Source organism: Saimiri boliviensis, chromosome 10 (genome assembly GCF_048565385.1).
Source record: "Saimiri boliviensis isolate mSaiBol1 chromosome 10, mSaiBol1.pri, whole genome shotgun sequence".
NCBI lineage: Eukaryota > Metazoa > Chordata > Mammalia > Primates > Cebidae > Saimiri > Saimiri boliviensis.
In genome coordinates, this window is record NC_133458.1 from 114,410,546 (window position 1) to 114,438,501 (window position 27,956).

The following is a 27,956-nucleotide window of genomic DNA, read 5'->3' on the forward strand; positions in this document are numbered from 1 at the left end:
AAGAGCCAATAAGATCACCCTCTGAGGCTGCAGAAGGGGAAGTGGGCAAGAGAGCTGGAGGCCTCCGGGAAGCATGGGCAGCAGCCAGCCAGCTACCTGGGCTCAGTGAAAGCAGCCCCAGGACCATTGCCTCCTCAGGGAGGAGAGTCCCCGACAGAGCCCAGCTGAATAGGTTTGTTGACACCCCAAAGCCTATCATCATTCACAGTCCTAATGCAGAACGCTGGCAAACTGAATTCCTCTGGGGTGTGTGAGCATATTAGCTTGTCTGGACTGCAGGAATCATGGAGGGGAAGAGTGGGAAATGAGTGGCCAGTCCCTTTTATGGGCATGGTGGGCTTGGGGGCCCGGGCAAGGTGCCTCTTGCCTGCAGCATAGATTAGACATCCAAGGCATTACCATAGGAGCCGGTGCTTTAAGGGGTGGTAGGTCAGAGATAATCTGAAATTCATTCACCATTCCAACTAGAATCAATCTAAAAATCAAGATAGGAAGCCAGATGAGATGGCGAGGAAGGGAAGTGTAGCCAACAAGAGAGGAAGCCACTAGTTAGAACTTCAGAGAGTGGAACTTGGAGTAGTTCTGAACCAGCCTGCAGGCAGCTGTGGGCTTTTCATCTCACATCCAGGAATGAGTGTGAGGTAGCTGCAGAGTGGACGGTGGACTTGAGAAAGCATTCTAAAGAAGAAAGGTATTTCAGACTCCTTCAGATGATACCATTTGATAGATGCTCACATAGCCAGTGTCTTTGAGGTGTGTATAAAATGTGCAGCTTGTGGCTAACATAGGGTTGCAGAGAAAGGAGAAATAGAAGAAAAATGGGGAATGTTTTCTTCTTGCATTCCCATGAACCAAGACATGTGAAGGGGATTTTTTTTTTCCTCCTAAGCAGTGAGGGATTCTCTCCCTTTTCTTGCTCATCCTTGCAAGGAAACCACTTCGTCTACTTTATTATTTTACAGTCATAGTGAAAGAAACCCTTAAAACAAACTCTTTGCTTAAAAGCTTTGTGTCTTTCTGCAAACAATGATGCTTCTTAGACAGTGAGGGTTCAGAGTTTAAGGGACAAGAAAGTGGAGCCTTTTAATGTTTCCAGTGTGCAATAAACATGCTGGAATTTCAGTGGATTCCAAAGTGTGACAGTAATAGCATTAAGTGCATGTCAGAGCGTTTGATGTTATTGGAAAAAAAAAAAAAAAGTAGGTGGTGGTGGGGGCAAAGGGGCCCCTGCCATTTCTGTCATGAGCTTTTAAACTTTTGACCTCCAACCTTTTGTGTCAAAGAGCTTTTTCCATATGGGTGTTAGTAGCCTGATCAAATATCCTGAATTCACCAGAGACATCAGTGTTTCCCTGATGGGAGAGGGCATTCCGAGTCTTGGAAAGGTCCCAAGCAGGAATGTGATTGCTGAGTGTCCACCAGTGTCTGCCCTGTCTTAGAGGTGGTGGCATGGGGTAGAGGGGTGAGATGCCCACATGAAGTTACTCACTGCCCAGCAGAAGGCAGGCAGCCTGGCCAGGCTGGAAACTGTTCTTCGGAGTGCTAGGAATTGGTCCAGCACGTGCAGGCATCTGCTGGACCTTGGCCCTGTGCGTGCTCTGAACATGGGAAGCATTTGAACACCTGCACAGGAAGGCTTCCAAAGAGGCAGACCATGCCTGTGGGTTCCCCTCATTTTGCCTGTTATTGGAGGCCTCTTAGGTAGATGGAAGTGTCCTGTAGTTTCCAGGAGGGATGGCCGGTCTAGTCCACCAGTGTCATTTCATGGCCTCAGTTTCCTTTCATGTCTCTCCTCCCTCTGTTCACCTTCCCTAGAACAGATGTTTGTTGAGTTCCTACTGGGTATACACGGGTAAGTGAGCCTCCGCTGCCCTCACACCCCAGACCTCTTGGGAGGGAAAGAAGACAGTTCTGACCTGGCAGTGTGTGCACCCCAGGTGTACTCGCCCCAGTGTTGCCTGGCAGGAAAGGCAGCATGGTGTGCTCGCCCCCACAACTGTGCTTGTATAAGCTCCGTATTCAGTAAATGAGTGGCTGTCGGAGGGAGAGCACTGAGGATGGGCACAAGGCCTTCAGAGAGAGAGGAAGTGGCGAGAACGCAGTGCGGGTCCAAGTAGAGTTCCTTGGGTCCTTACCGGTTCCAGCCAACCTGAATTATGGAGAAGGGAGGAAGGAGTGTGTGATCCCACGGAGCCCCTGGGAAGCCTTACGAAGAGGGTAGTGTTTGCATTGAGTCTTGAAGCGGGGTAAGATTTGGATAAGAGGCAATTTGTCCTCAACTGAGGGGACACTATAAGCTGTGACGTGCATGGTGCCTGAGGGGGCACTGACTCATGGATGGGGAGGTGTCCTGGACAGAGCTTGGTGGCTGGGGCCTGAAATTCACGGTGAAGAGCGTGGGCTGGAGTCAGCAGGCTATCCTGGGCCACTACACATTTTGAGAGAGGGAAGGGATATGATTCAGACTGGGATTGAGGAATGCTAGTGTGGGGAGTATAGTTTAGATAAGAGATGACAAAAAACCTTAACTCTGACATTGTTATGTGAGAAAGTAGAATGTCTTAAGAGACCTGGTTCTGAAGTAAAGAAGACACGCAGCTCTGCTACTGTCTCCCCATGTAACACTGGAGAAAGACAATCTCCCCATCCATAAGAATGGGCATACTAATACTACCTGTTTCTCAGGATCAGGCCACAGGAAGAGAGAAATGAGGTGAGCTAAAAGGCATTGCATGTCTGATGTGCATTATTCGGTAAATTGCCCTTGTGCTCATCATGATTGTTTTATTATTATTTTTAATTACTACTTGTGGGCAAACCTTGGAAGACCTTTAGTTGTTGATTGACAGGAGCTGCAGATGAAGTGGATGGTCCAGATAAAAGGAGCAGAGTCAATAATCCTTCAGAGCTTCTTGTCTGGTTTTGAGCAAAATGAATGTGCCTTATTCATTTCTTAACTGCCACAAAGTTACCAGCCAGAACACTCTTGAAATACTGCTGGTCTTCCAGGGACTTCCGGACATTTCCGGAAGTGATTCTTAATGATTGGTGGCAGCATTCTCTCTTGTGCAACTGTGAAGATGGGTAAACCTCTTGATAGGCAGAGCTTGAGCCCCGGCAATCTCTGGCGGGCCTGCGGTTGTGTTGCCTGAGAACTCCTCGGGGCTGCTGCCTCCCAAGCAGGATTGACAGTTCATGAAGGTACCTGGGTTTCCCCACCCTGGCAGGAATCATGTTTGAAGTGCCAAGTCAGATGTGCTCTGGTATTGAAATAGGAAGAGCACCAAAATTGCATCCTCAGTCCATAGTTTTATGCAACACTGGGTAGATCGTTTAGCTTTTTTTGAGTAGATAATAAAATTTTCCCTTCTTAGTTCTCAGGATTGTCTTGATAATAGAACTTAAAGAGAAACAAGACTTAGGAGAAAAGTAATAACACTTTGGAAATGCTTATTTTAGGGTTGTCAAGAGGATTCCTTAAGAAGATGTGTACTATTATAAAATGTACTGTGTTATTTCGCTTTCACATCTCTCTACCTACTTCTGCTAATTTTGCAACACTAAAAGCTGTTTTTGCAGCACATTTATTTTGAGTAGGATATAACTTCCAGGCCTCTCCTTTGTGGATCAGTTGTTGGTTTCCTAACTAAACCAGGCTTAATTTAAACTTCTGAGTCTATTGACTCTAGGGTATCTGTAGTTAGATCTGAGATAACCAAACACTTTTATAGAAACATTTCCTCTTCTGCTTTCATTTCATAACCATTTAGAATCCCAATGTGCTGAGAAGGATAGATCTCTTGAGGTCAGGAGTTTGAGACTATCTTGGCCAACATGGTGAAACCCCATCTCTACTAAAAATACAAAAATTAGGTGGGTGTGGTGGTGGGCACCTGTAGTCCCAGCTACTCAGGAGGCTGAGGCAGGAGAATCACTTGAACCCGGGAGGTGGAGGTTGCAGTGAGCTGAGACTGTTCCATTGCACTCCAGCCTGGGCAATAGAACGAAACTCAGTCTAAAAAAAAAAAAAAAAAAAAAAAAAAAAGAATCCCAATGTGTATTTTTAGAGCTATAACTGACTTTTGAATTTTGTTATACAAAAATACAGTCATTGATGTAAAAATTTGTCACTAGTAACTAATTTCCATTTTTTAATTTCCAAACTATTTATTGTTACTGAAAATACGACATTAGCATGTTTCAAAGTAAATGGATTTGTCACTTTTAAGCAATTCCTTATATGTTTGCATGTGATTTCCCTGAGAGAGTTCTGCAGTTCAGCTAGAATGGCTGTAAACCTTTCCTTATTTCTCTTTACTGCCTTTCCCTGTGGTTATTTTTTCTCTTATCCTGGCAGGAAAGTTGCAAACAACAAAAATGTTGGATGCATATATGTGGAATCACAGGCAAGACACATTCCAGAGACTCTGTTTGGAAGGTTATGGTTGGTCAACCAGTAGGTAGATGTGGTTTCTTTCCACCATTGGGCACCCACTGGCTTTGCTCTTGATGGGAGAAACATGCAGACTTACTGGCAGAAGAAGTTAGAAGTTTCCCAAAAGGGGCGAGATCAATTGTTGGTTCACGACTGAGGACACATTCGAAGCAGTAAAGGCAGAGGTTTCTTTTGTCAGTTCACTTGCCGTGGACCATTTGGCATTTTTTTTGTAGGAAACACATGATTACGTGTGTTGAGGAGCGCAGCAGGGATCTGACTGTTTAAAAAAGAGGATGAATTGTGGGTGTGACCAGAGTGTAGCAGTGAGTAGCATTTAGGTCTAAAATATTAATTTATTTAATAGTCTGCATGCTTAACAAAATAAATGATAGAAAGCTTGTTATTTGAGAAGTGGTGAATGTCCGTGGACATTTATACACCAGGAGTCAAGACTGTCTTGTAGTTACCAGAAGTGAAAGCTTACTGGGTTTTAGAAATAGCTTATTTTTTGTCGTTAATTAGCATTTCATGTAAATTTGTATTTGTTTTACTTAATGTATAAGATAACTTCAATTTTCAAATGCTTAACTGTGCTATTATTTGCTAGATTTTATGGTTAATTTCATCTCTTATCTTTGCCTTGGAATTTGTCTGCTTGTTAGGTTTTGCTAAAATTAGATGTCTCTTTATTGATTAGGGATTAATATGAACACTTTATTAAGTCAGTCACACAAGTTGGCATATAAGGAAAGTGCATTTAAAATATTTGACATTCCCAGTGTTATTACTTAAACAGCACAATAAATACAAAATTGATATATGTTTTTTCGAAATGAATAATTTCTGCAAATTACTTTATCATAGTACACTGGCATAGGGTTTGTCAACCTTTTTCCATAAAGGATCAGATAGTAAATGTGTTGCCTGTCTCAGCTGGTCAGCTCTGTTGTTGGTGTGGGAAAGCAGCCATAGGCAGTAGGTAAGCAAATGAGTGTGGCAGTGGTCTAATAAAACTTTATTTAAAAGCAACAGATGAATGGATAAAGAAAATGTGGTACATATACATAGTGGAGTACTATGCAGACATAAAGAAGAATGAAATCCTGTCATTTGCAACAACGTGGATGGAACTGTGGGTCATGATGTTAACTGAAATAAGCCAGGTGCAGAAAGACAAACTTGATCTCACTTATTTGTGGGAGCTAAAAATTGAAATGATTGAACTCAGAGAGATAGAGAGTAGAAGGATGGTTACCAGAGACTAGAAAGGATAATGGGGTCTGAGCGGGGAGTGGGAATGGTTAATGGGAACAAAAAAAATAGAAAGATTGAATGAGACCTAATGTTTGTTAGCACAACATGGTGACTATAGTCAAAGCAATTTGGTTGTACATTTTAAAATAATGAAGAAAGTATAATTGGATTGTTTGTAACACAAAGGATAAATGCTTGAGGTGATAGATACCCGATTTACCCTGATGTGATTGTTATGCCTTGCATCCTGTGTCAAAATAGCTCATGTGACCCGTAAATATATACATCTGCTATGTACCCATAAAATTTTAAAAACTTTAAAAATAACTTTATTTACAAAAACTGGCCCACATGTGATAGTCTGCAGATTCAAGTTAAGGCTCCTGCCATTGTGTAAAGTAACAAAATAATAGATACTAAAAAAAAAAAAGATGCAGGGTATTTTTACAAGATTTCTAGAGTATGCTAGAATCACAGCTTCTTTAAACTTGCATGACCCTGTAGAAAATCATATAAATAAGATGGCCCATTCTGATGACTCTGGAGGAGTTTCTAACCCCATGTCATATGCCTATGAGACCAGAAAAAATATTCCTAATACGCTATGAGGTGATGCCATGAAGATTCTGCCCAGCACGTCCACAGTGGGGCACTGTAGGGTGACACTCATTCGATTCCACTCACAGCAGATCGTGGTGGGCCGCAGACTACCTGGCTCAAGACACGTTGCTCTAGACCCTCCTTGTCAGGTTGCCTGGGGTGGCCTCAGAGGGCAGATCAGCTCATTTCTGGTGTCACCTCATCCATAGGCAGAAATAACAAGGTTGTCTGAGTTAGTAAGTCAGTCTGAGTTTGGAGTCCATCCAGTCTCCCACAGTCCACTGAGCCCGGGAAAAAGGTCTTGTGGGTGGCATGAGTGTGATGACTAGAGAAGCCCCATGGTGGGAAGAGATGGTGATGAGTTCCTTGGCAGTCGGAGCTCTCTTTCTCTCTCTCCTACTCTCTCCTTCTCTTGCTTGAGACCTTTCATTTTCTGGATGCTGGATGGTTATTTTGGTTGTAGCATAGTGTATGCTGTTTAAGGATATTCCCGCTGATGGCAGATGATTGAGTGAGTTTGAAGGGATTGGCCATTCCTTTAGGCAGGGCTAACCCTAATGAAAGAAAATCATCTCTAGTTCTGGTGTAGAGTAAATTCCAAGGCCAGTGTACAGACTCAGGATTTAAATCACCCACGAGGACTTCTGCACTTGGCAGTTTACTCTTGCACTGTTTCTGAGGCACCTTGAGACCATTCAAGTATCATTTGGTGAATTACTCCTTCGGGGCATTAACTGAGGGACTTTGATCTCTCTGTTTTAATCTGTAATTTTTGTATGCAAATTTCAAACCTTAAAAGACAGTTTTCCAGGATGGCATCCAAGAGATCTTATAGCCTGAGGATACTAAAACTATTTCTTGGGAGAAGGATGCCACTAGAGATAAATCTCCAAGTGTGTTTCTCGGTTATGCTCTGGCTACAGGTTTTATGATCAACCCAGGCTGTTATGAAGAGACCTAAAAATCAATGCCTCCCATTCCTAATGAGACCCTTAACGCTCGACGCGATGACAGCCAGTGTGAAACGGAATACTGACAACTCTACACAGCACAAATATTTTTGCTATGCATTTCAATTTAAACATGTGTCAAGCCAATTACGTATTTATAGGGTTTAAAGACTATTCCACTCAAGCCTGGGAGAATACACACTCTTCAAATCTCTGTTTCGTGTAAGAGGACTCGGGTACAATAGTCAAACCTCTCGCAGGTCTGTAATAAATCATCTTTGCAACCATAAGCATGTACAGTTGACTGCTTACCACTGCTCCACAGACCCCACCCCCACCTGGTAGAATTTTAATTCCCTCAGTAAAATTGATTTCACCAGTTCTGCACATTATTCTCCCTGTCTTCCATTTAGCCCGTTAGTTTGCTGACAGTAGAGTACACAGCACTTAGCAGCTGGTTTGTGGAGCCATCAGTCAGGAAATTGTATGATAAATAGGAGGTAGCCAGGTTTCGTGGCACTTCCTTCTGCTTCAGCAGTTTTTGCCTGACTTTGGAGAAGTCATCATGTGGTGTTTTGTCAAGGGCCGGGGCAGGAGATGGCTGCGGCACAGTAACTTATTACACATACGCTTGAGTTATGATGCGTCACAGCTGCGCTGCTCATGTGTAAATAATAACCCGTGAGCTGGGTAATTATGGCGGCTCTGGCGACAAGGGCCTGTTCTCGTCATGTGGGTTTTCTTGGACAGCATTTTGGGCCGGTGATGGAATATGCCACTGAGCCACATAGAAACGACAAGCTGAGACGCCAGCAAGGCAAGTACTCAACGTTTGAGGATTCAGGAGTGTTTTCCGAGAAACGTATTAGGATTGATGTCATGGGATGCCACGTATGTTACAGGACATGCTCATACTGCTTTTCATTCTTCATTTATCCTGTTAAGCTATGGTCGAGCATGTCTTGAATTGAAAAAGGGGTGTTCCATTGCATTTTCCCAGAAAGTGGCTTAAAAGGTGTGATTTCTACCAATAACCAACACAAGGTGTAATCATCCACACAGACTTCAGCAATCCAGGAAAAGTTATTTTAAATTTAATCAAGAGGGGAAACGTAGAAACAGTGAAACGCTTAAACCAAAACCAGATGTCTGGTCAAATCAGATCATATCCATTAATTTTCTGTTCTTTATTTAAACCTAATTCTCGAGTGTAGAATTCATAAATTTCATTGGGACATAAACAAACATCTGGTGCAAACAGTGTTACAGGATGCATCACATACTTTCAGTCAGGATTAACTTTTAAATTCCCAGAACACCATGGACCCAACAGCGAGAAATGACTACTTAGTGCCTCAGTAATTGTGTTTTATATTTTCCTCTCAGATTTATTTTTGCAGTACTAGGTCATTTTCTCCTTCTTTCTGAAAGAGGGAGAAAGGGTGAGAGAAAGGGTGGAAAATAGAGTAATGGATAGGGAAGGCAGTCAAAACCACCTGAATTCAACATTACACACATCTAAGAATCATCCACTTCCACCCAGTTGGGACAGTGGTGTTGCTGACCTCAGAGGGTGCAGAGAGAGAGAGAAGGTGAATCCTGAAAAAATAATTTCTTGAAAATAAGAAGGTGGCAATATCTTTTAAATGTTCATGACAGCATTGTAGGTTTTCCTTGAGGAAGAGAATTTTATATTTGTTGGGTACACGCTTTTCATTTTATGGGGTTAATTGGGTGGTCTTCACTCCATACACGTAATCACTGGAACTTCACTATAAATACTCATATAAAAGGTAGTGACTGTTTCTTCCTGGATATGTGAGCCATACATTAAATGTGGAATAAGTTAACACATTTTGAGCCCTATGTGTATGAAAAACATGGATTTGTACTTTGTCATAATTCCTAGTTTCACCCACATAGAGAAAACCAGGTACAGTTAACACCCACTTATCTGGTGGAGAGAATTTCATCATGCAGAACACAGCCAAGCTCCATGGAGTAAAGAAGTGAAAATACCTTCCAACTCTGACATAGTTGTCAGTATCCCTCAAAACAGATGCACAAACTGGTGCATGTGAGATGCTCTGAGGAAGCAGCTAAGACTTTATGAATGTTGAATTCACACCCTGATCTAGTGGGTTTATTTCTCTGATTTCCAAGAGCAGATGATGTGTATTAAGTAAGAAGTCTGCAGGCCATGCAAGTTTGCATCGGCAGCGATAGCTCGAAGGTGTGGAAGAGAAAGAGCCACCCCATATTTCATGGCCATCCACCCTCACTGGATTTCAATCTGATTGATTTGGGTTTGTTTTAAAGTTTAAAATCAGGAAACATTCACTAGTATATTCAGGCTTTCAAACTAGTGCAAACGATGACCCCGCTTGATTTTATATTGTTTTAAGAAAGATGAATAATTTCCTTTGAAAATGGTTAAGTAAGATGGAATCTTTGGTTCTACAGAGGGTGGCTTTTAATTGTCATGATGGCTGAGTTATGTGTAGCAATGAAGCTCCCAACATTGCTGAATAAAGATTCCGCTTAAACTTTCAAACTTAGCAAATCAACTTTCAATATTTGCATAACAAGAATAATACCTACATCCTTTCATATTATGTACTAAGTGGTGAACTTAAAATATAATCAATTTTTATATGGATTTCATAAAATGTATAAAGTGTGATAAATGATCAGGTCATTAGTCATCCCTCACCTGTTGAATTTTCAGCATTGTTGTATATTGTAGTACTACAGTGACAGTGATACAAGATCAAAGTGATTCCTTCCTCTCTCTATACCACCCAACCCCACCTCCTCAGTATTGTGACAGTCATAGAGTACAGTGAGTAATTGACATTTTCAGTACAATAGCCCTCTTGGAAGTTTTCTAGATTCTAGATCTGGTAAACTGTAGAATTACAGCTTTGGGTTCTTCCCTGGTAGACCGAAGAGCTTCTATCAATCTGTGCTCATCATTTTTTACTCTTACTTGATTTTTTTTCTTCGTAAACAGTCTTAGATTCTCGAAGGCAGCAAGGACAAAATCAAAACAAGGGAAGTAATGTGTTATAATTTTAAAAACATGTTTGTTATGCTTATATTCTAGCAGTTTCTTGTCGAAGAAAATTTGGAAAATAGAATAATGGATAGGGAAGGCAGTCAAAACCACCTGAATTCAACACTACACACATCTAAGAATCATCCACTTCTACCCAGTTGGGACAGTGGTGTTGCTGACCTCAGGGGGTGCAGCCACCTCCTAATCTGTTTGTTTGGCATGGCCTTCCAGCCTCCTGCACCCCCGTGGGGATGCTCTGTGCATTCTTAAATAGTCCATCGGAACTTGTCTGCGGAGAGGGCCCCCTTTGGAATCGCCTTTAGAACCTGCTACCCTCAGCACTAGGGCGAAATAACTGGAAGCCATTCTGAGGCTTACTGGTGTACTCATCAGTCCTCTCTGGGCAGGCTCCCAGCATGACCAGTGTGGACCCATCATATTTGAAGAACGTGGCCTGGCACGTTTGCTGTCGTATTAGTTTCATAGCCATGGAGTCAAACCTCCGGGTTTTGGATCCATTCATTTTGCTTCTTGAAACTTGGGAAAACCTTGACTTATCATTCATGCTTCTAATTATAAAGTCTGTTAAAAGTCTCTTCAGTTTTTACAGTGAATTACTACTTTTTTTTTTTTTTTTTTTAAGAAAAGTAGAAGTTTATTTTCAGAGACAGTGGGTGTGAGTTTCTAGGACTAAGTGGGGAAGGGGGAGCTATTTTTAAAGAAGAGCACTCACCCAGGAGCTCAGGAACCCGGAGCAGTGGACTGGGGAATGGCAGAAACAGGAGGGGCGCTGGGGTCAAGGTGACTGTTAATGCTATCTTGGGAGGAATTCCCTGAATTTTGTTCTAGATCTCTCTCTATGTGAGTCTGAGTGGGTCAGCTCATCTCCGCACAGCATTTCTCTGGCCAGGGCATAGATTTGCTGCCTTTGTGTAGGGGCTGTGGAGGCCTAACCCAGGCCAAGAAGGAGGGGAATATGCATTTAAGTTTAAAAAAAAAAATGGAAGCATGTGTACGTGCATATATATATCAGCCACAGATTCTAGCGAACCTTTCCATTCTTAAAAGCATCATGAGCATGGGAGAAATGAAACTAGTATTTGTATTACAATGTCTTTGTCGTCTAAATCTTGACAATATAATTTCATTTTTCAAACAAGTGTGTTCAAATTTGTTCCTCTTGGCTTTGTGGCTCCCTTCAGCCCTTCTCCTCTGGTCAGCCTATGTTTCAAGATAAGGAGCCGTGGTGTTCTTCTCTTGCTTTCCCGCTGGGTGTTGGTTGCAGTCAGTCACAGGCTCTAGCTTCTCAGGAAGGTGCAGGCTCTCCTTACTCAGTCATGCTTCTGTAGGACCTCACATAGCCTTATAACTAACCTTGAAGAGATCTTCCACAAGTTCTTAGGTTAAGTGTAGGTAGCGAGGGTGTAATCGTACAGCACCGATGCTTTGTGAATCAGAATGCTGCTTGAAAGTGTTCATTCGATACAGATTGGGCTCTTTTTTTTTTTTTTTTTATCAGATCCACCTCATCTTTTCCCTGCCTTCCATCCTCCTGTACCAATTGATGCCAGACATCATGAGGGCCGTTACCATTACGATCCGTCTCCGATTCCTCCATTGCATATGTAAGTATTAACACTTTCCTCATTAATGAAATGAAACAAGATGCTGGCTTTTACCGTCTCAGGACTTTTTGTTAATGGCACATCCACTGGGCTTGGAAGATGTGATAGAAGTGTAAGATTTACTTTTGAAATATAGCAAGCCTGTCAGTTCGTGGATTCACTGAAGCAAATCCCTGCCGCTTCCTGAGGAATGCCTGTCACACTAGTTAACCGACAGATATTTCCTATATATTTTGCTGACGTGTGTTCTGTGGGCTATAAATACTAAATTAAAAAGTAAAAGCCTAATGGAAAGTTACCCTCAGAATATGTATTTGGTCGACATTAGGTTTGAAGTTTTTTTATGTTAAAATTTCTGTAACATGCAAGTCCTGTTCTAGGGATCACAGTGAATTCTAATGAAAATTTTATGGTAAATTTCATAGCCCCTATGTAAGTACACCAAAAGTCACTTGATTGATGGGAATGTCACCCAAACAAAATGGCAAATCTGATTGAGCACATGGTTTACAGAAAGACAGAAGGAAAGAATGCTGGTGATAACATACATTAGGAAAGGAAAAAAGAAAATCTCTTGGAAATAAATACCATCTTACTTGGTTTGGAGGAAGTAAAGGATGGTGGACTTGCAAAATAAAGTAGTATTCTTTTGTAGTACTGTCCAGGAAACTGTCATGTACTATAATAATTGGAGCCACTCTCTGGGATGGGCTGTCCCTTGCCAACAGCCTTGATATATACATTTAGTCAAATCTAATAATCACCCATTATTCTGAGACAGTAAAGTTAGAAAAGCACAAATAATACTTTGAAGAATAACGCTGGTTATTCAGATGGTAGATTGCATCTCCATGGCTATTAGTTACAGCTGTGTAATTACATATTATGCCAAAGAAAAATGAAGTTGTTTTAAAACAAGTCCTCCTCTGTGAACAGAATTAATTGATATTAACAATCCTAACTACATGCCCAAGTACACATATAATATTTTACCAACAGTTTTTTGGATCCATCTCCCATTACTGGATTGTAATTTCAGAGCAGATTTGCCTGGAGGTAAGTAATAAATCTGTGTTGCAGACTTCTATAAGCATTAAAGGAGAAGTGGGTATTTATAGAGAGAGAATGCAGAAACTTGTGACTTATTCTTTGACTTTTCACTGGAACACAAGTAAGTATTTACAGGGTTCTGAAGCCTGCTAAAAATACTCTCAAATAAAACCAAGAGACCAATTAAAAATTCCCTATACAAAGGGAAGGAAATTCCAAGTTCAGCCTGAAACATGACATGTAATTCACCCCGTTATACAGAGGTTTTATGGTACAGATGTGACCACATGCATCTCAGATGAGGCTCTGCCCCATGGTTCAGAGCATGCAGGGGCCAGATAGGCCTTGGAGACATTGATGGCTAATTCCTCCCAGACTGGAGCCTCTGTGATGTAGTTAATTTAAATCAGATTTTTCTATGGAATTTTGGAGTTCTTCATTCTTTCAGAAACGATGCTCTAGAGAAATCTTTTAAATGAGTTTATATGATAGGCTGAACTATTTCCTCTGCATTCATTATAGTTTTCTTATAATGAAATTCAAATATGAATTTATCAATACAAATTTCATGTCTTGGTTCTATGGCAGAATATAACAGCAAACTCTCCTGTAGCCCCTGCTATGCGTTCTGAGCCCTGCTTGCTGACCTGTGTTGGCCCATGATGATAACATCACAAGACAAGGCAGGTTGCATCTGGACCATCCTCATAGCGGGAGTTGGGGGAGTCACATTTCGGGTGTGACTGTTGAGTTGGGTTTTCTTTGGATTTTAGTTCTTCCTGCCTTTTGAGCCAAGCTTTGGATACTTCAGCAGCATCTGACTAAATTATTCTCTAGTAGCCTAAATGTATAATTATCAAAAAGATTCATAATGTAAAGCTGATAGATAATCCCGAGCCTCAAAGGAGAAGTCCTGGAAGGTTCCTAGAGGGAACATCATTGCTGTGGGCAAGAGAATGGTGAGCTTATAGGTTTGTGGCCTCCTGGGACTGCTTGGTTTTGGTGCGTCCTGGCAGGGCCCTGGGTGGACCCTCTGCTTGTGAAGTAGGCCCCAGGAAGCTGGGCATGTCATGCCCCTGGGTCTTTGTTATGTGACATTCTCTCTGCATTGGTCTCAGTGGCCTTCCCTCTCTGCATGGTGAACTCCTGCTTATAGTCATCCTCAAGGACTAATTCAAGTGCCATCCCAGAGACTGTTTTTATAGCATCTTATATGTAGCATTATTGTGGTGCTTCTCCTCTTGCTTGGTGATTTATTGTTAGCAGTCACTGCTTCCTGCTAGTTTTGTAGGCAGTGCCCTGCACTTGGTCAGGCACTTTGTAAAAGGTGCTCAGTGGACGCTCACATTGGCCCAGTCTGGGAGTCGGGGGAGGAACAGTCAGAGAGCTCCAATTCCTGTTCTTGTGTTGCCACTCACTTGTGCTGTGCACTCTGGCCACTGACATTTGCATGTGCTGGTTTCATTACATGGAGATGAAGCTATCTGCTGTACCCAGCTCTTCATAGCGCAGGGAGAGTTCAATGAAATAATGTTCATGTAAGCACTCTGAAAAGCACAGAGCTCTAAACAAATGCTGAGGGTTGGCATTCCAGGCACTTGGGGGCATGAAAAATACTGGGAGTTTCTATTCTGCCCTTGCTCAGTTATGAGTCCCTGGGTTGCTCTTGCACCTTCTGAGGTATGATGAGCAGACACCTGTGATCACCCTGAAAGTGGAGGCTAATCTAGGCAAATGTGACTTGGTTATAGAAATCTTAAAAGCACGTATTTGCTGAGGGGTAAATCAGTTACCTAGGAAAGTAAAATCACTTCATACAAAACTTGAATTCCAAACTGTTTGCTAGATATTTGTCTTAAAGAAAATGAGATCAAGTGAAGGAGTACTGTTTTTGCAATAAATATTTTAATTATAAGAAGACAAAGTTTGGAGATATTCTCATTATTTTGTATACACAATTGTTCTTCTGGTGCCAGCTTGAAAAATTAAATTACGAGTCTCTTAAAAACAAGGATTTGTGTTGATGGAAATGCAGACAGATCTCTATTTAGAAGAAGGGCGGGCGCTTCTGTAATTATGCTACCATATCCTATCATTAAAGATTCTATTGAATGAGGTTTATAAATTGCTCCTCTTTTTAGATAAACCACCCTATATTAAGGCATCAACGATATGGTGCAGAATTAAATTAAAATCTCATAAAATGAAATATGTTCCGTATTAGCTGTTTGACACTTAATTTGCCTCTGAATGAGTAGAGGAAATCACAAATTAACCTGCCTTTGTTTTTCCAACCATGGCTTATTAGGTGTTAGAACAACTGCAATTACAGCCTAATAATAACCACTATGCCTTATAAATATGTACGGAAATACGTCAGTTTGTATTAAAGAACCCAGTTTGTTAAATGGAATGTGTTTAGCTTGCCCTGCTTATCCTTACGGTGTTATCCACAGTTTATGGTTAGGCAGTGTAGAATGAGTATAGAAACTTGAATGAATTTAAATACAGCACTAGAAATAATATTATAATTTATTGGCACTTGGTTTCTTAACTCAAAATTATGAATTTAGACTCAGAACTTCTAAGTAGGATCTGGAATATAAATATTATCGCTCCCTGAGTTGTCACGTAAAGATCGTCTTGTAAAATGTGCAGTTCCTGCATTGCATTTGTTTAATTCAAGTAATTTGAAAATTAAGAAACACTGGATATGAGAAAACTTCCCATTTCTTCTGAAAGTTAGTCACTGAATTTACCAGGTCTTAGGCCCAGCGGACAACGGAAGTGTTGCTCTCTCTCCCACTCTCAAATCGTTTGAGAGACTTGTTAAGGTAAATCACAAGAAGTAGAATGTTTTAGAAAAAATATCAGAGTGAGTCTGCTTTATTACCGAGATTATTTTGTGTATTAATGAAAGAACCTGAGTCTCTACACACATAGTCGTATTTTGTGTATGTATTTTTACTTCTTGGTCTCCTCTGTGGTTCCTGCCTTGCATTGTTGACGTCAGGGCTGGTCCTTTCCTAACTCAAGGAGGCACTGTTGTAGTCTATGGGAACAAATGATGCCTGCTAAGATAAAAATAAGTACTAATTTTTAAAATTTCACTTGGAAATTCAGGCAGTTGGCATATTATCACCTAGTACCCCAGAATACATGGCATTGTCAAGTGACTACTTTCCACAGTAATAATGAAAGTACTTTCTCTCTTGCATTTTGAGTGTGCGTTTTTTGTTTCTTAGTGTTAGAACTCAATTAAGCATGCTTCCTTTTTAGAAGTAGACGTGTATTTGTGGAAACCCAAATTATAAAGTAGCTTTAAATTACATTTGATTTCATTCATTCTGGATTTTTCTTGGGAAAAAGTAATTTAGCCCTTACGTACAACCTTTCTGAGCCAAGGTTTTCTCATTTATGGACCAGTATGAATTGAATTTTGAACTGTCCTTCTGTTTCATACTGAGATCTGCAATTCATTTTCCAAAGCTGGGTCCTTGGTTACTAATCCATTGCTGTAATTAAGCCCCACCGATCTTCTTGCCCGTCGAACTGTGAGCTGCTCCTGCTTTGTGCCGTGGATGTGAACAGTACTGCACCCCAAGCCAGCTCACATAGAGGCTGTTGCATTTCACCATCCACTTTACTAATCTACTTTCGAAAACCAGCTTTTCTTCTTAGGGAAAATGAGCACTCATGTTCTGTTCTGTTCTGTCAGCTCTTTTTTTTTTTTCTTTGTTGAGCCAATGTGGCTCCTTCCAAGGCTGCCTGACACTCTCTGGAATTATTCCACCTAAGTAAGGAGAGCTGTTCTTCCCACTAAAAGTGGCCCACCTCCCTTCACCTCGGGGAGAGGACTCAGTACATGAAGATCATTAATATCAGCTATGAAATAGAGTGCACTGGAAATAGGTAAGGCCTCACCCCCGTAATTATGGCTGCCTGTTCGGAATGAGAGCAGGGAGATGAGAGGCAAGTTTGGAGTATGAATAAATACATTTCTTCCCAGAGAGAAAAAGCTCTAAGAAAAGACATATCATTATGGTAAAAGCTTAGAGAAGGAAATAGTAAGTAGATGGCCAGGGTTACTACTGAGTTCTCCTCTCCCAAATTTAGCATGTTGCTTGTCCTGGTACTGTCTTTACTGAGAGCTCATATACTTATTCCAAGAGAGCCTCTTCAGTGTAGCTACTTACTTAAAACTCTGTATTGGGCCTGTACAGGTAATAGTGATTTCTTTCGTTTCATTTTCAGGAAAGTTTCCAGTAAAATATGGAGATTTAGTAAAACCTTATAATTATACTTGGGGGCATAACTAGTTGGGAATATTTTAGTAGTGTAACTTAAAATTAACAAAGGAAAGTTCTCTCCACCCCCAGTATTGGTACTTTACCGTAAACATTATGGAGACTGATAAAGTGCAATGACATATCAAATTACAAACTCTAGTAAATACTGTAGCAAAAATTAACACACTCCCCACCCTCCCAAAAAAGAAAAAGAAAACACGAACTAAATTATAATTACATCTCTCAGGGTGAAGACTATCTGTGTATTTCTTTGCATTTACTAGGCTGAGCCCATGCTCTACGTATAGCAGCTCCTAAATAAATATTATTTTTAATGATGATAAAAATAATAGACCACTGCTATTACCATCATTTTTTGTTTGTTTTTGCTTGAGTGTGTCACCTCATACCAGCAAGCTAGGATTCAAAAAACAAAAGCTCAGTTACTACTTTTGATAGAAGAGACTCTGTTAAAAGTAGCTATTGCCATGTCAGATGCTCTCCACTGTCAAATGGATTTCCTGATATTAAAGCAGTTACTGGTCCCCTTATGTGACTGAGTACTAGTTAATGTATTGTTGCTTTCCAGATCCTACACATGGAATAAAAATGAATGAAATTTGCCATCTTAAATGAACAATTTAAGTACGTAACAATATCAAAGATAAGGGCAAAAAAGAAATGGACAATTCAGATGGAAAAATGTATGATCATGACCATAGCTGTCATTTTTGAGTACTTACTGTAGGCTGAGCACAATATTAAAGACTTTGTGTAGTCATCTCCTATAATACTTACAACAACTCTGTGCTGGAGTTACTATTAGTTTCATTTTAAAGATACGGAAACCTTGACCACAGAGGAGCTACCTAGCTTACAAGTAGGTAGTGCCATTGTGTTAACCCAGGCATCAGACTCCACACCAGTGAAAATGAAGACCACAGACATGGCTGCTCTAGTTTCTACTTCCTGGTTGAGTACAACTATTTCTAACAACACCTGATAGGAAGTTTTCAGTGTTACTGGCTGTCATTGTCTTCTGCACATTCCTAAGGCTTAAGTATGGCAGGGTGTGGGAAGAGCCATTAAAAGCCATGTTCAGGCCTTTTGCCCTAATATGCCTGTTGAGTAGCCCAAAAATGAGATGCTTATTAGTCTTTGACTGTAGAATGTATAACACTAAACAACAGAACGGTTTACATGTTCAGCCACAGGAGTGGTTTGGTAAATTGTGACTCATCACCTGGGTGGAGTGTTGAACCAGTACTTAACAATCACATTTGAGAAGACTATTAGAACATTGGGTGGATAATAATGAGTGATTATAATCATAGACCCAATAGAAGGGAAGCCATGTTGGACTAGATCACAATGTGTATCTATCTGCCTGGAGCCTTCTTCCTTCAGATACCTGTGGCTTGCTCCCTCCCTTCATACATTTCCCTGCTCAGTTTCTCCTTCTCAGAGAGGTTCTCTGTGAACAGCTATTTAAAACAGAGATTGGCAGACTGTGGTCTATGGGCCACTTATGGTTCATGGCCTGTTTTTGCCAATAAAGTTTTATTGGAACACAGTGACACTCCTTATTTAGTATTATTTGTGGCAGCTTTAGCAATACAAGGGCAGAGTTGAGTAACTGTGACAGAGAATATGACCTGAAATGCCTGAAAGATAAAGTTTGCCAACCCTTTGTCTAAAATAATACTCCTTCTCCATCCTCACTGTGTACTTCCTTCTCTGCTTTATTTTTCTTCTTCTATGAACAATGCCGTGTGTCATGTTTTCTACTTTTATGCTTTTCTACTGCTATTCTTCACATATTTTACTGCATATTATGTCAAACCAAAAAATAAAATAAGCCTTATTTTCTGGTTGTCATTTCTCATGGTTAACTGAAAAAGTTTAAGGCCTGCCTAATTTTCAAGAACTCCCTTAGGCCACCTAGATTCATAGCTTCTTCATAGATATGAAAAGTTGGTTGAGTTTCAGCTCCTAAATTTCTAAAATTTTGATGAGCTGGCACATAAATCCAAATCCACCAATACACGCTTCACTTTGCGTTAAGAAACAACCACAAAACAGATAAATTGTACTCAAAGGGCAGATACTCCTTTCTGTTTTGCAGTATTTCTAATGACTGAAATATTGAATTTGGTCCTTAGTTGCAGAGAAAGCAGGCCCTAATTATGGTGTATATTCAGAGAGTCTGAGGGCTAGCTTCTTGGATGAAATTCCTGTGTTCTTTGTGCTGCGCTCAGCAGCACGGTCCCGGGAGCAGATATTGACTGAGGTATTCACGTTCACTGAACCGGAAGCCGCCGACTCTATAGAGGCTGCTGTCAGACCTGTTGCGGGGGCCTGGGAGGTACTGGGCTGTAACAGACTTTTTTCTTTGAGTACAATGCTTCCACTCATGTTAAGCCTGGCTTCAAAGAAAACAGAAATTTACTGTCGTCATTTTATTTATTTTTTAAAAATACGTGTTTGAGAAAATCGAACTTTAACAGAATTTGTCCCGATGGGAAGATACTTTGAGGTTAGTTTTATGTGATGAATGCTCCCCAAACTGAAGCTGCCTGCAGCCCTTCCTATGTGGCCGTCTCTCCCTCACTTAGGTAACAGAGCCCCACTTTTTTCACCTAAACAAAGACATGCCATTTCCTAGAGCCACACTGCAAGCCGAGTTCATTTCAGACCGTTCCCCGGGGAACAAAGGCCAATGACACAGGGCTGCCTGTCACTCACTGTTGTTATTGTTGCATCCCCATCCCTGCCCCAGGGAAAATCATACATGAGAAAATAAAAAGTTAGCAGATATGTGTCCAGGAACCTGCTTGCTAACTTTTTGAATATTAAGTAACACATTACCAAGATGTTTGCGTTTTCCGTGATCCAAGCAAACTAAACACACTGAAAGGAAAACAGAGGAGAGAGGTGGATTTTGAACCTCATCCTCAGAGTCCGGAGAAAAAGGAGGGATGTTTTTGCAGATAATTTATACGGAAGCACGTTTGAAAAATGCGATCTTGGCCATTTTTAGTTTTGATGTGGTCTTTGTAAAAGGCAGACCAGAGCAGAAATGGGCATGATTATGTTGCAGTTCAGTAAAAATTAACAAGGTAAATGGCTTGCTGGCCCGTGTTTATCTCCTGGGCTGACCTAGCTAATTTGGCGACATTGCATCAATTTTTATAAGTCTATGTTGAAAAACATCAAGTGCAGTGCTAGAAATATTCTCTGCCTCTTCTCTCTTGTGTGTGCACATATGTGTACAGGAAGAAAATAATGCAGGGAGAATGATCAGAGTGGCAGGAACTGCCTTAGAGCATGTGAGTGCATTTCCAATGAAGATCCAAGGGAGAGTCTGCAACCCAAAGCCAGAGGTTTTCTAAAATTCCATCACCTAATATTTCGGCATATGCAGCATTTCACGTGTGTGTAAGTGACGGATATTTAAAACTTCCTTATGCAACTACAGGGAGGTTACAGATTCACTAAAAGGAAGTTCTCCATTGAGACTCTTACAGGGAACAGAAGCCTAGCCCCGGACTAAAAATCTGAACTAATACCAAATTGAATTGTGTGAACCGTTGCCCTTGAAGCCATTCTCTTTTTTTTTTTTTTTTAAGGTTTTTTGTTTTTTTTTTTTAAGGTTTACCTGTACCCTCATTGCCAGGCATCACTTGTAAATTGTTCTTAAGGAGCCCCGTGCGTACCACGGCCAAGTCCAGTAAGGCCTGGATAGCCAGCACCCAGCGGAAGGGAGTTATGTTAACTGGACACAGTAAACGATTCCTTCAGGCCTTACAGGGTTAATACGTCTTTCATTATCTGGGAACGAGTTACACGTGAAACATGAAAACTGCCAATATTCTTCTAAATACATTCAAATAGTATCCAAATATTGCCAAGTTCACCGTAATTGAATAGTGTCTCTATCACCTGTTGGGGAGTGGGAGAGGGAAGCTCTAGGAGTTAAACTAATTGCCTCATTTGCAAAACAAATCACCAAGCCATGTTGCTTGAATATGCTTTACATTTTTAAGGCAGCATGGAAATAAACATTTCTAGTTTACTAAAATGCTTCTTGCCTCTGTTCAAAGCAATGTCTGGTTCCCCCATAGAGCAAAATCCCCATATTCCTAGTGCCCATTGTTGTCACCATGTACTATGCACACTAGGGAAAGTTTTCAGGAACAAATTTAGAACTGTAAGTCAGTAACATAAGCAATCAACCCTCTAAAGGGGACTCTGATTTTTCATATGTTATTTGCCAGAGATATAACAGATTGATAGTAGAATTATGTTGGATTATGTTAATGTTTTTATTACTTACCATGTTGTGTTTATTTAAAGTAAGTGTTTTACATTATTTTATATATCTTACTGTATATGTACCCATACAGCGCTCACTTCTGTCTGTGTTCCTTGTAGTACTCTAAGCCTGTCCTTGGGATTAGTCAACAAAAGACAGCATGGTCTTCCATCTTAAAGGAAGCAGCCAAAAGGGGGAAAGAAGGTCAGCCTCAAGTATTTTAATCTTGTTTTAATGATCAAAGTCATTTCAGGGCTGCAGTGATACATGTAGTCATCGGATTGAGAGAAGAATAGTCCAAGTCAGGAGTCCACTGCAAATAGAATTGTGAGGCTGGAGCCGAGAGCAGAGGTGCAACCTTCTTCAGAAACCCATGCTAGACTCCATTCTGCACGATTGCGGATGTTGTATACTGTTTGTGAGAGGGAATTTTCAAAGTGTAAATCCTTGAGCATTTCTGGGGTCTCTCTTCATCTTCTGGAATGTAGGGAGCAGGCGGTGGGGCTCTGACCCAGGTGGTGGGTGCACTTCCAAAGGCCTTTTCGTGATCCGAAGTGCAATCCAGAGGTGCAGTGCACCATATTTAATTTGTGTTAACCTCCCCACCTTTCCCTATCTTTTAACCCAGACAAACAGGACTTCTTAGTTAGTTAGGTTATTATTAGTGGTCATTTCTTGGTGTTTGTTGGAGGAGGGAGTTGAGTTGGAAGTTGGGAGTTGTGCAAGTTGAATTGGAAGGAGCGAAAAATAGAGTCCACCCTCTTCCCCCTGAGTGTATTGGAGAGAAACATCCTTCCTTGGTCTGTTTGCTTTGCAAGGGTGTCCTTTGATGAGGTCTTTGTCCTAGGCACCCACTGAAGTCTCAGTGTACTCAAGCTTTAGAAAAGCCTATTGGCCCTTCTTTGTTTTCTTTGTTGAACTGTTTATTTTGCTTTCTTCCCATGAGGTTCCCTGGCCTTGCTCTGACAACGCTTTTCTGCATGAATTACATTCCTCCGAGCCACAAGTCTCCTAATTCTTCCAGTCCATTTGATTCCGGCCTGTGTGATTAGTCCATGGCTTCGATCCGCTGTGGGTCTCTGCCAAGCAGAGTGCTTGCTAAGTGCCCCTAACGTGGAGACGTAAAGACATTTTTTAACCTCATTAGTGAGGAGAGTAGTGCTTCATTCTAGTTTAATAACGTGGCTACTCTTGAATCATTACTAGCCTTAAAATCAGTGAAGGAGGCTACTAGGTCATTTGGTTTTCTTTCAGTGTGAATAATGCTGTTGAAGGAGGGTAGCTCAGGTTGTTACGCTCAAGCCCAAGTTAGTAACATAAATCGTCCAGTGTAGGTGAGAGGGGAGCCCACTAGCTCCATGTGAGTTAAATTTACATATCTAAAGAATGTCAGTTTAATTTGCACAAAATGCATTGCCATATATACAGAAATAATGAACAACAAAAACAAAATTATTCGAGTATCTTATAAGCATTACATTTTCTTGTACATATGTTATTTTTTGAAGTATAGTTTATGACTGGGACAGAAAGGAACAACTGATAAATTATGAACAGTGTTTTCTACCCTCTACTAACAAAGAGTAAATATTTTATTCTCTAATGCATTGTACCCTCAATGTAGATATTGGTAAAACATTGTGATATCTCTTAACAAAATTCAGCTGACTTAAAAGCAGAATTCTTATAAAGGGTCCGTTGAGCTGTTTTTTGCTTGCCTTTTTTGTGCATGAGAATCTCGACTCTAACAAGCAGGTGGGGTGGATTGTAGCTAACCCAGGGTCTGCATTTATTAATAGTATACCTGGGAGAAGTTTTAATAATAATCTGGGGCTTCCAAAAAGAGGACCAAAAAGTTTGTCTGGAATGATTGAACACACAGTCTGTGATGAAAATGATACAATATACTTATTTTTAAACACAGAAGCTCTTTCTTGAAGAACTGGAGAAGTACCAAGCAGTGTGGTCAGGGCCTGATTTCAGGGGTACCCTCTTCTTTCCTTGCTGGGCCTGGCTGAATAAAGCTCTTGGTATCTGGCATCTGTGAGCCCCCAGTGTGGCTGTGCATCACTGGGACACAGACTTTGTTGTGAGGGTCTCTGCCAGTGTTCCATTTAGCAAATAAACACTTCACCGTGCAGGGTCAAGCTGCTGCTTCACAGAGGAAAGATTTATCCTGAAGATGAGAGTTAAACCTCTTTTGGTTAGAAGAGGCACTTCCTGCTTAGAGTGGGCTCTGCAAACAGATCCCCAGTGAGCTGAAATGTGGTTTCCTTAATACTTCCTGTGTAACACAACTAAACATCCCTCATGGGTGGGACTGGATTATAGCTTTGCTGAATAATTCCTCTGAGCACACGCCTTCCCCACCCAATAATATGTTGGTTACATTCACCCATGACAATGCTATTTGCTTGGGTTTCAAAGTGTAATTCCAGAAAACTGAAACATAGTGCTGTTGGCACATGGCTTCTGATGATCCTCTTTGTAAAACCAGTGAATCAGTTGTTTTCATAATAAATGTAGACCTCAGTGAGGTTCCATTCTCAACTCTGTTGTAAGTTAACCAGATCCTTGAGCACTTTCCTTCACTTCTGCAGGCCTTGTTTTCATGAACAAAATAAAGTAGTTGGATTAAATGATCCTTAAGATCCCTTCTAGTTCTTATCATCTCATAATTTGGGAAAATTTGGATTTGTTCATTGCTTTTTTCTAGCGTGTGGACAGTTACAAGGGGATTCCATTAAAATACTATAGCCCTAACACATGCATGCCCACATGCCATTTTTTTTTCCTTCTAAGCCGTAAAGTTTCTTGCCTGTTCTTTCCTTATGTGAAGCTCTGCTGAAAATGTCTTGCCTGAATGCTGGTCATACCTCCCTCATTACTCTTTATACTCTCCAAGTGACACTTAGTGTATACCACAGCCACCCGCCTGACCTGCCATGGCACTACAATTTGAATGTCAACTTAAATAGGTTCCTTCTGGAAGGTAAGGTCGCTAGAATAACCATACCATCCTTTTCTATTAAATACATCAATAATGTTAAAAATACAAGTGTATTTAAGCATATATATACATGTCTATTTGGTTTGGGGTAGTTTTTCTTTGTGTTTAAAAGCATAGACTTAAATGCATAGACTGAGTTTGAATTCAGCTCAGATATTTACTGTCAGATTACTTAATCTGTCCAAGCCAGTTTCATCATTCAATCCCATTTTATATCAAAGATTCAGCAAAGGAGCATATATATAGCACTTAACGTGGTGTCTGTCACAGCATAGGTATTTGACAAATGGCAGAATTGCCTACTACATATCTATCACCATATTTAAATCATCTACTCTAAGAAGTACATCCCTTTTTCCATCTTTTAACATCTCTGAAATTGGGATGTATTTTACAATCTATAGTGTTTTACCATTGCTTATTGGTGAAGTGGCAGTCATGAGGAAGTTCCAGGTATCTTTTAATAAAATGATTTTACTTATATTTCCTTTTTTTGTGCATGTGCTAGAATGATATATGTTTTAAAAAATCTATGTCTGAATAATTCTAAAAGTGCTCTTTTAATAAGTAAAAACTAAAAGTGATAGGGAACCATTATCTTTTTTTAGGGGCATCTGAAACAATTTTACACCTTTAGATCAGTAACATCTTAGAGTTAAGGATATATAGTATGTCATATGTATTATGTGCATGTGTACGTATGTATTCAGTCAAAAAATTGATTGATTGTCAAGTTTTTTCCCCCTGAGAGCTCAGCCACATTTTCCTAACTGTGACAGTAATGGGCCTAGTTGCAAGAATGTAAAGTTAAAAATGTAAAGAGAATATTTTCAAAATGCTATTGCTGCATAAACCTTACAAAATGAAAAACGAGCACTACTTCAGCTTGGAACAGTTTATAAAGGAGCAAAGCATGTGTTGTGTGATGGTTATGCTGGTGTATTTGTGCAGATGCATAGCACAGGCTCTGAGAGGGTAAGACTTCATGATTAATGGTGTTTATTCTTGACAGAAGCCTCCTTTATTTATCTGCAATACAGTTTAGCGATTTTATCAGGCACCTGAATGAAAAATATTCAGTCATACCAATATTGCAGTGTAAATTGAGTAGAGTCACTTTTTACTATATCTTTCTGCCTTATCATCTGCACAGTAATTTTCTAGCAGAGGTTTGATATGGAAAGGCTGGATTTAGCTGTACTTGACACAAAGCCTCTTCAATTTCCCCTAAAAGTTCAGACTGCTCTTAGAAATGTGTGTGTGTGTGTGTGTGTGTGTGTGTGTGTGTCTGTGTGTGTGTACAATATATAAACCCTCTCTCTTATCCAAGCAATTTCAGGATTTGAAAGAATAAAGATAAAATGCACAAACCTGGATGGGAGAAATGTTGTTAATATAAAAACATCTAATAGCTATGAACTCACTGGTAAAAGCTCCTTTAGTGTTGAAGCTTGTGGCTCAGAACTGAACCTTTTGCATGGCTATGTGGTCCCACTTTCTTCTAATCAATCACCATCCAAGTCTAATTAGCATAAAGCCAGACCCTGTCATTTCTCCTGGGAGTAGTATCAAAGTTGAAGATCACAGTGGCCCAGAGAGGACATCAGTTGCTGGAATGTCCTCAAGATGCTGTTCTCAAGAAAGGAAAAAGAAGAGTTCTCATTTGTCGGATGCTCAAATGATGGATCACTAAATTTTAAACAAAAGTTTATTCAAGCAACAGACTTTATAACATGGTCAAAGCTAAGCAATGGCAGACAGGGAAAAATGTTTTGAATCATAGAAATCATTGGATTTTAGGAACAAAGGAGACTTTTAACCATGTGAGTAGAATGGAGATCATCTACTCCAAAGCTGCTCATTTGACAGATGAAAACAGTGAAGCTCAAAAAAGTGTTTTCGATAAGACCATGGTTTTGTGCACACGTTTTCCAAGGGTAATATGAACAAGTAATTCTTGCACATCGTTTAGGCATTTCCAGTCAGATCAGTCTCTCCTCTCTCATGGTATTGGAAGACTTGCTTTCTCTCTGAAGAAAGAACCACAGGAGGAGAATTTGTGGCTCCTTGTCAAGTGGCCAGACTCATTTTCAGTCCTCCATGATATTGTTCTCTATGTCTTGGGCAAAATTCCCTAAGGCCGTGATAACAAGACCCCTAAGAAAAGTATCCCTTTGTGTAGAAGTTGATACTGTTTTTCTATTGAATAATACAGACAAATAGTTCCCTAGTACACTACGTGTACTCCTTTTCCATATGTAATTTATTTTTGGAAAGTTAACACCCTTCAAGAGGATAAAGTTCTGAAATATTGAGAAGTGTGCTGAGGACATAAAGTCTTAGTCACATGTAATAGTCCTACAAGCTCTACTTCCAGTTACATCTAAAGAGCCTGCCCCTTCAAAAGGGCTCACTTTTCTCACCTCTGTGGGACCAGTGGCCCTAACAAACCTTGAAGATTTTATTCTGGAGAAGAGTTGTTGAAATCGTTAATGATAGTATCTTGGTTGGAGATCTCTATATAACTTAAAATAAGGATAATTAAAAGAATGAGGGGGAAGTAGGAGAGAGATGTCAAGGTTCTAGGAGAATTAAAAAAAAACAGTCTAATTAGGAGTTAACAGTAATAATAATAATTATGATGAGGATGATGATGAAACTAATATTGAAAAAGTCTTTATATGCTGGGCGAGGTGGCTTACGCCTATAATCCCAGCACTTTGGGAGGCAGAGGTGGGAGGATCACGAGGTCAGGAATTGAAGACCAGTCTGACCAATATGGTGAAACTCTATCTCTACTAAAATAGAAAAATTAGTTGGGCATGGGTGTACACACCTGTAGTCCCAGCTACTTGAGAGGCTGAGGCAGGAGAATTGCTTGAGCCCAGGAGGCAGAGGTTGCAGTGAGCCAAGATCATGCCAATGCACTCCAGCCTGGGAGACAGAGCGGGACTCTATCTCAAAAAAAAAAAAAAAAAAAAAAAAAAAAAAAAAAAAAAGAAAGAAAAAGAAAAAAAAAAAGTCTTTATACTAGCTAGTAGAAGACAAGACTGCTGTCGATAAAAGATTTATTCTGATTCTTGAGGTAGCCTTACCTTCTTCTTGGCTCAGAATTCTAGGTGCTTCCTGTCTTTGGTATAAATATCCTCTGTAACACCTGCCACCAGACCCAACATTAAGCAAGGTTTAAATTGTTGGAACCTAACTTCATGTTTTCAATTAATTATATCAACCTAGTACCTGAAATCCACTGCAGGGAAAGTTCTCCCCTGAATAACAGATTCTGTCTTAGTGCTGCTGAGATTTTTAAAGTAGCTGTTTACCTTGGATTGTTGAAATTTCCATGTAAATGATACAAGCACGAGCT

At 40.4% G+C, this 27,956-nt stretch overlaps 1 protein-coding gene across 4 annotated transcripts in view; it reads left to right on the forward strand.

Moving 5' to 3' along the window:
* Positions 1-27,956, forward strand: part of GLI3 (GLI family zinc finger 3) — a 270,545-nt gene that overhangs the window by 143,916 nt on the left and 98,673 nt on the right. For all 4 annotated transcript variants that reach the window (XM_074379780.1, XM_003930761.4, XM_074379781.1 and 1 more), the window contains one exon: positions 11,820-11,925. In XM_074379780.1, the coding sequence (XP_074235881.1) occupies positions 11,820-11,925 (106 nt within the window). The remainder of the gene's footprint in view (positions 1-11,819; positions 11,926-27,956) is intronic.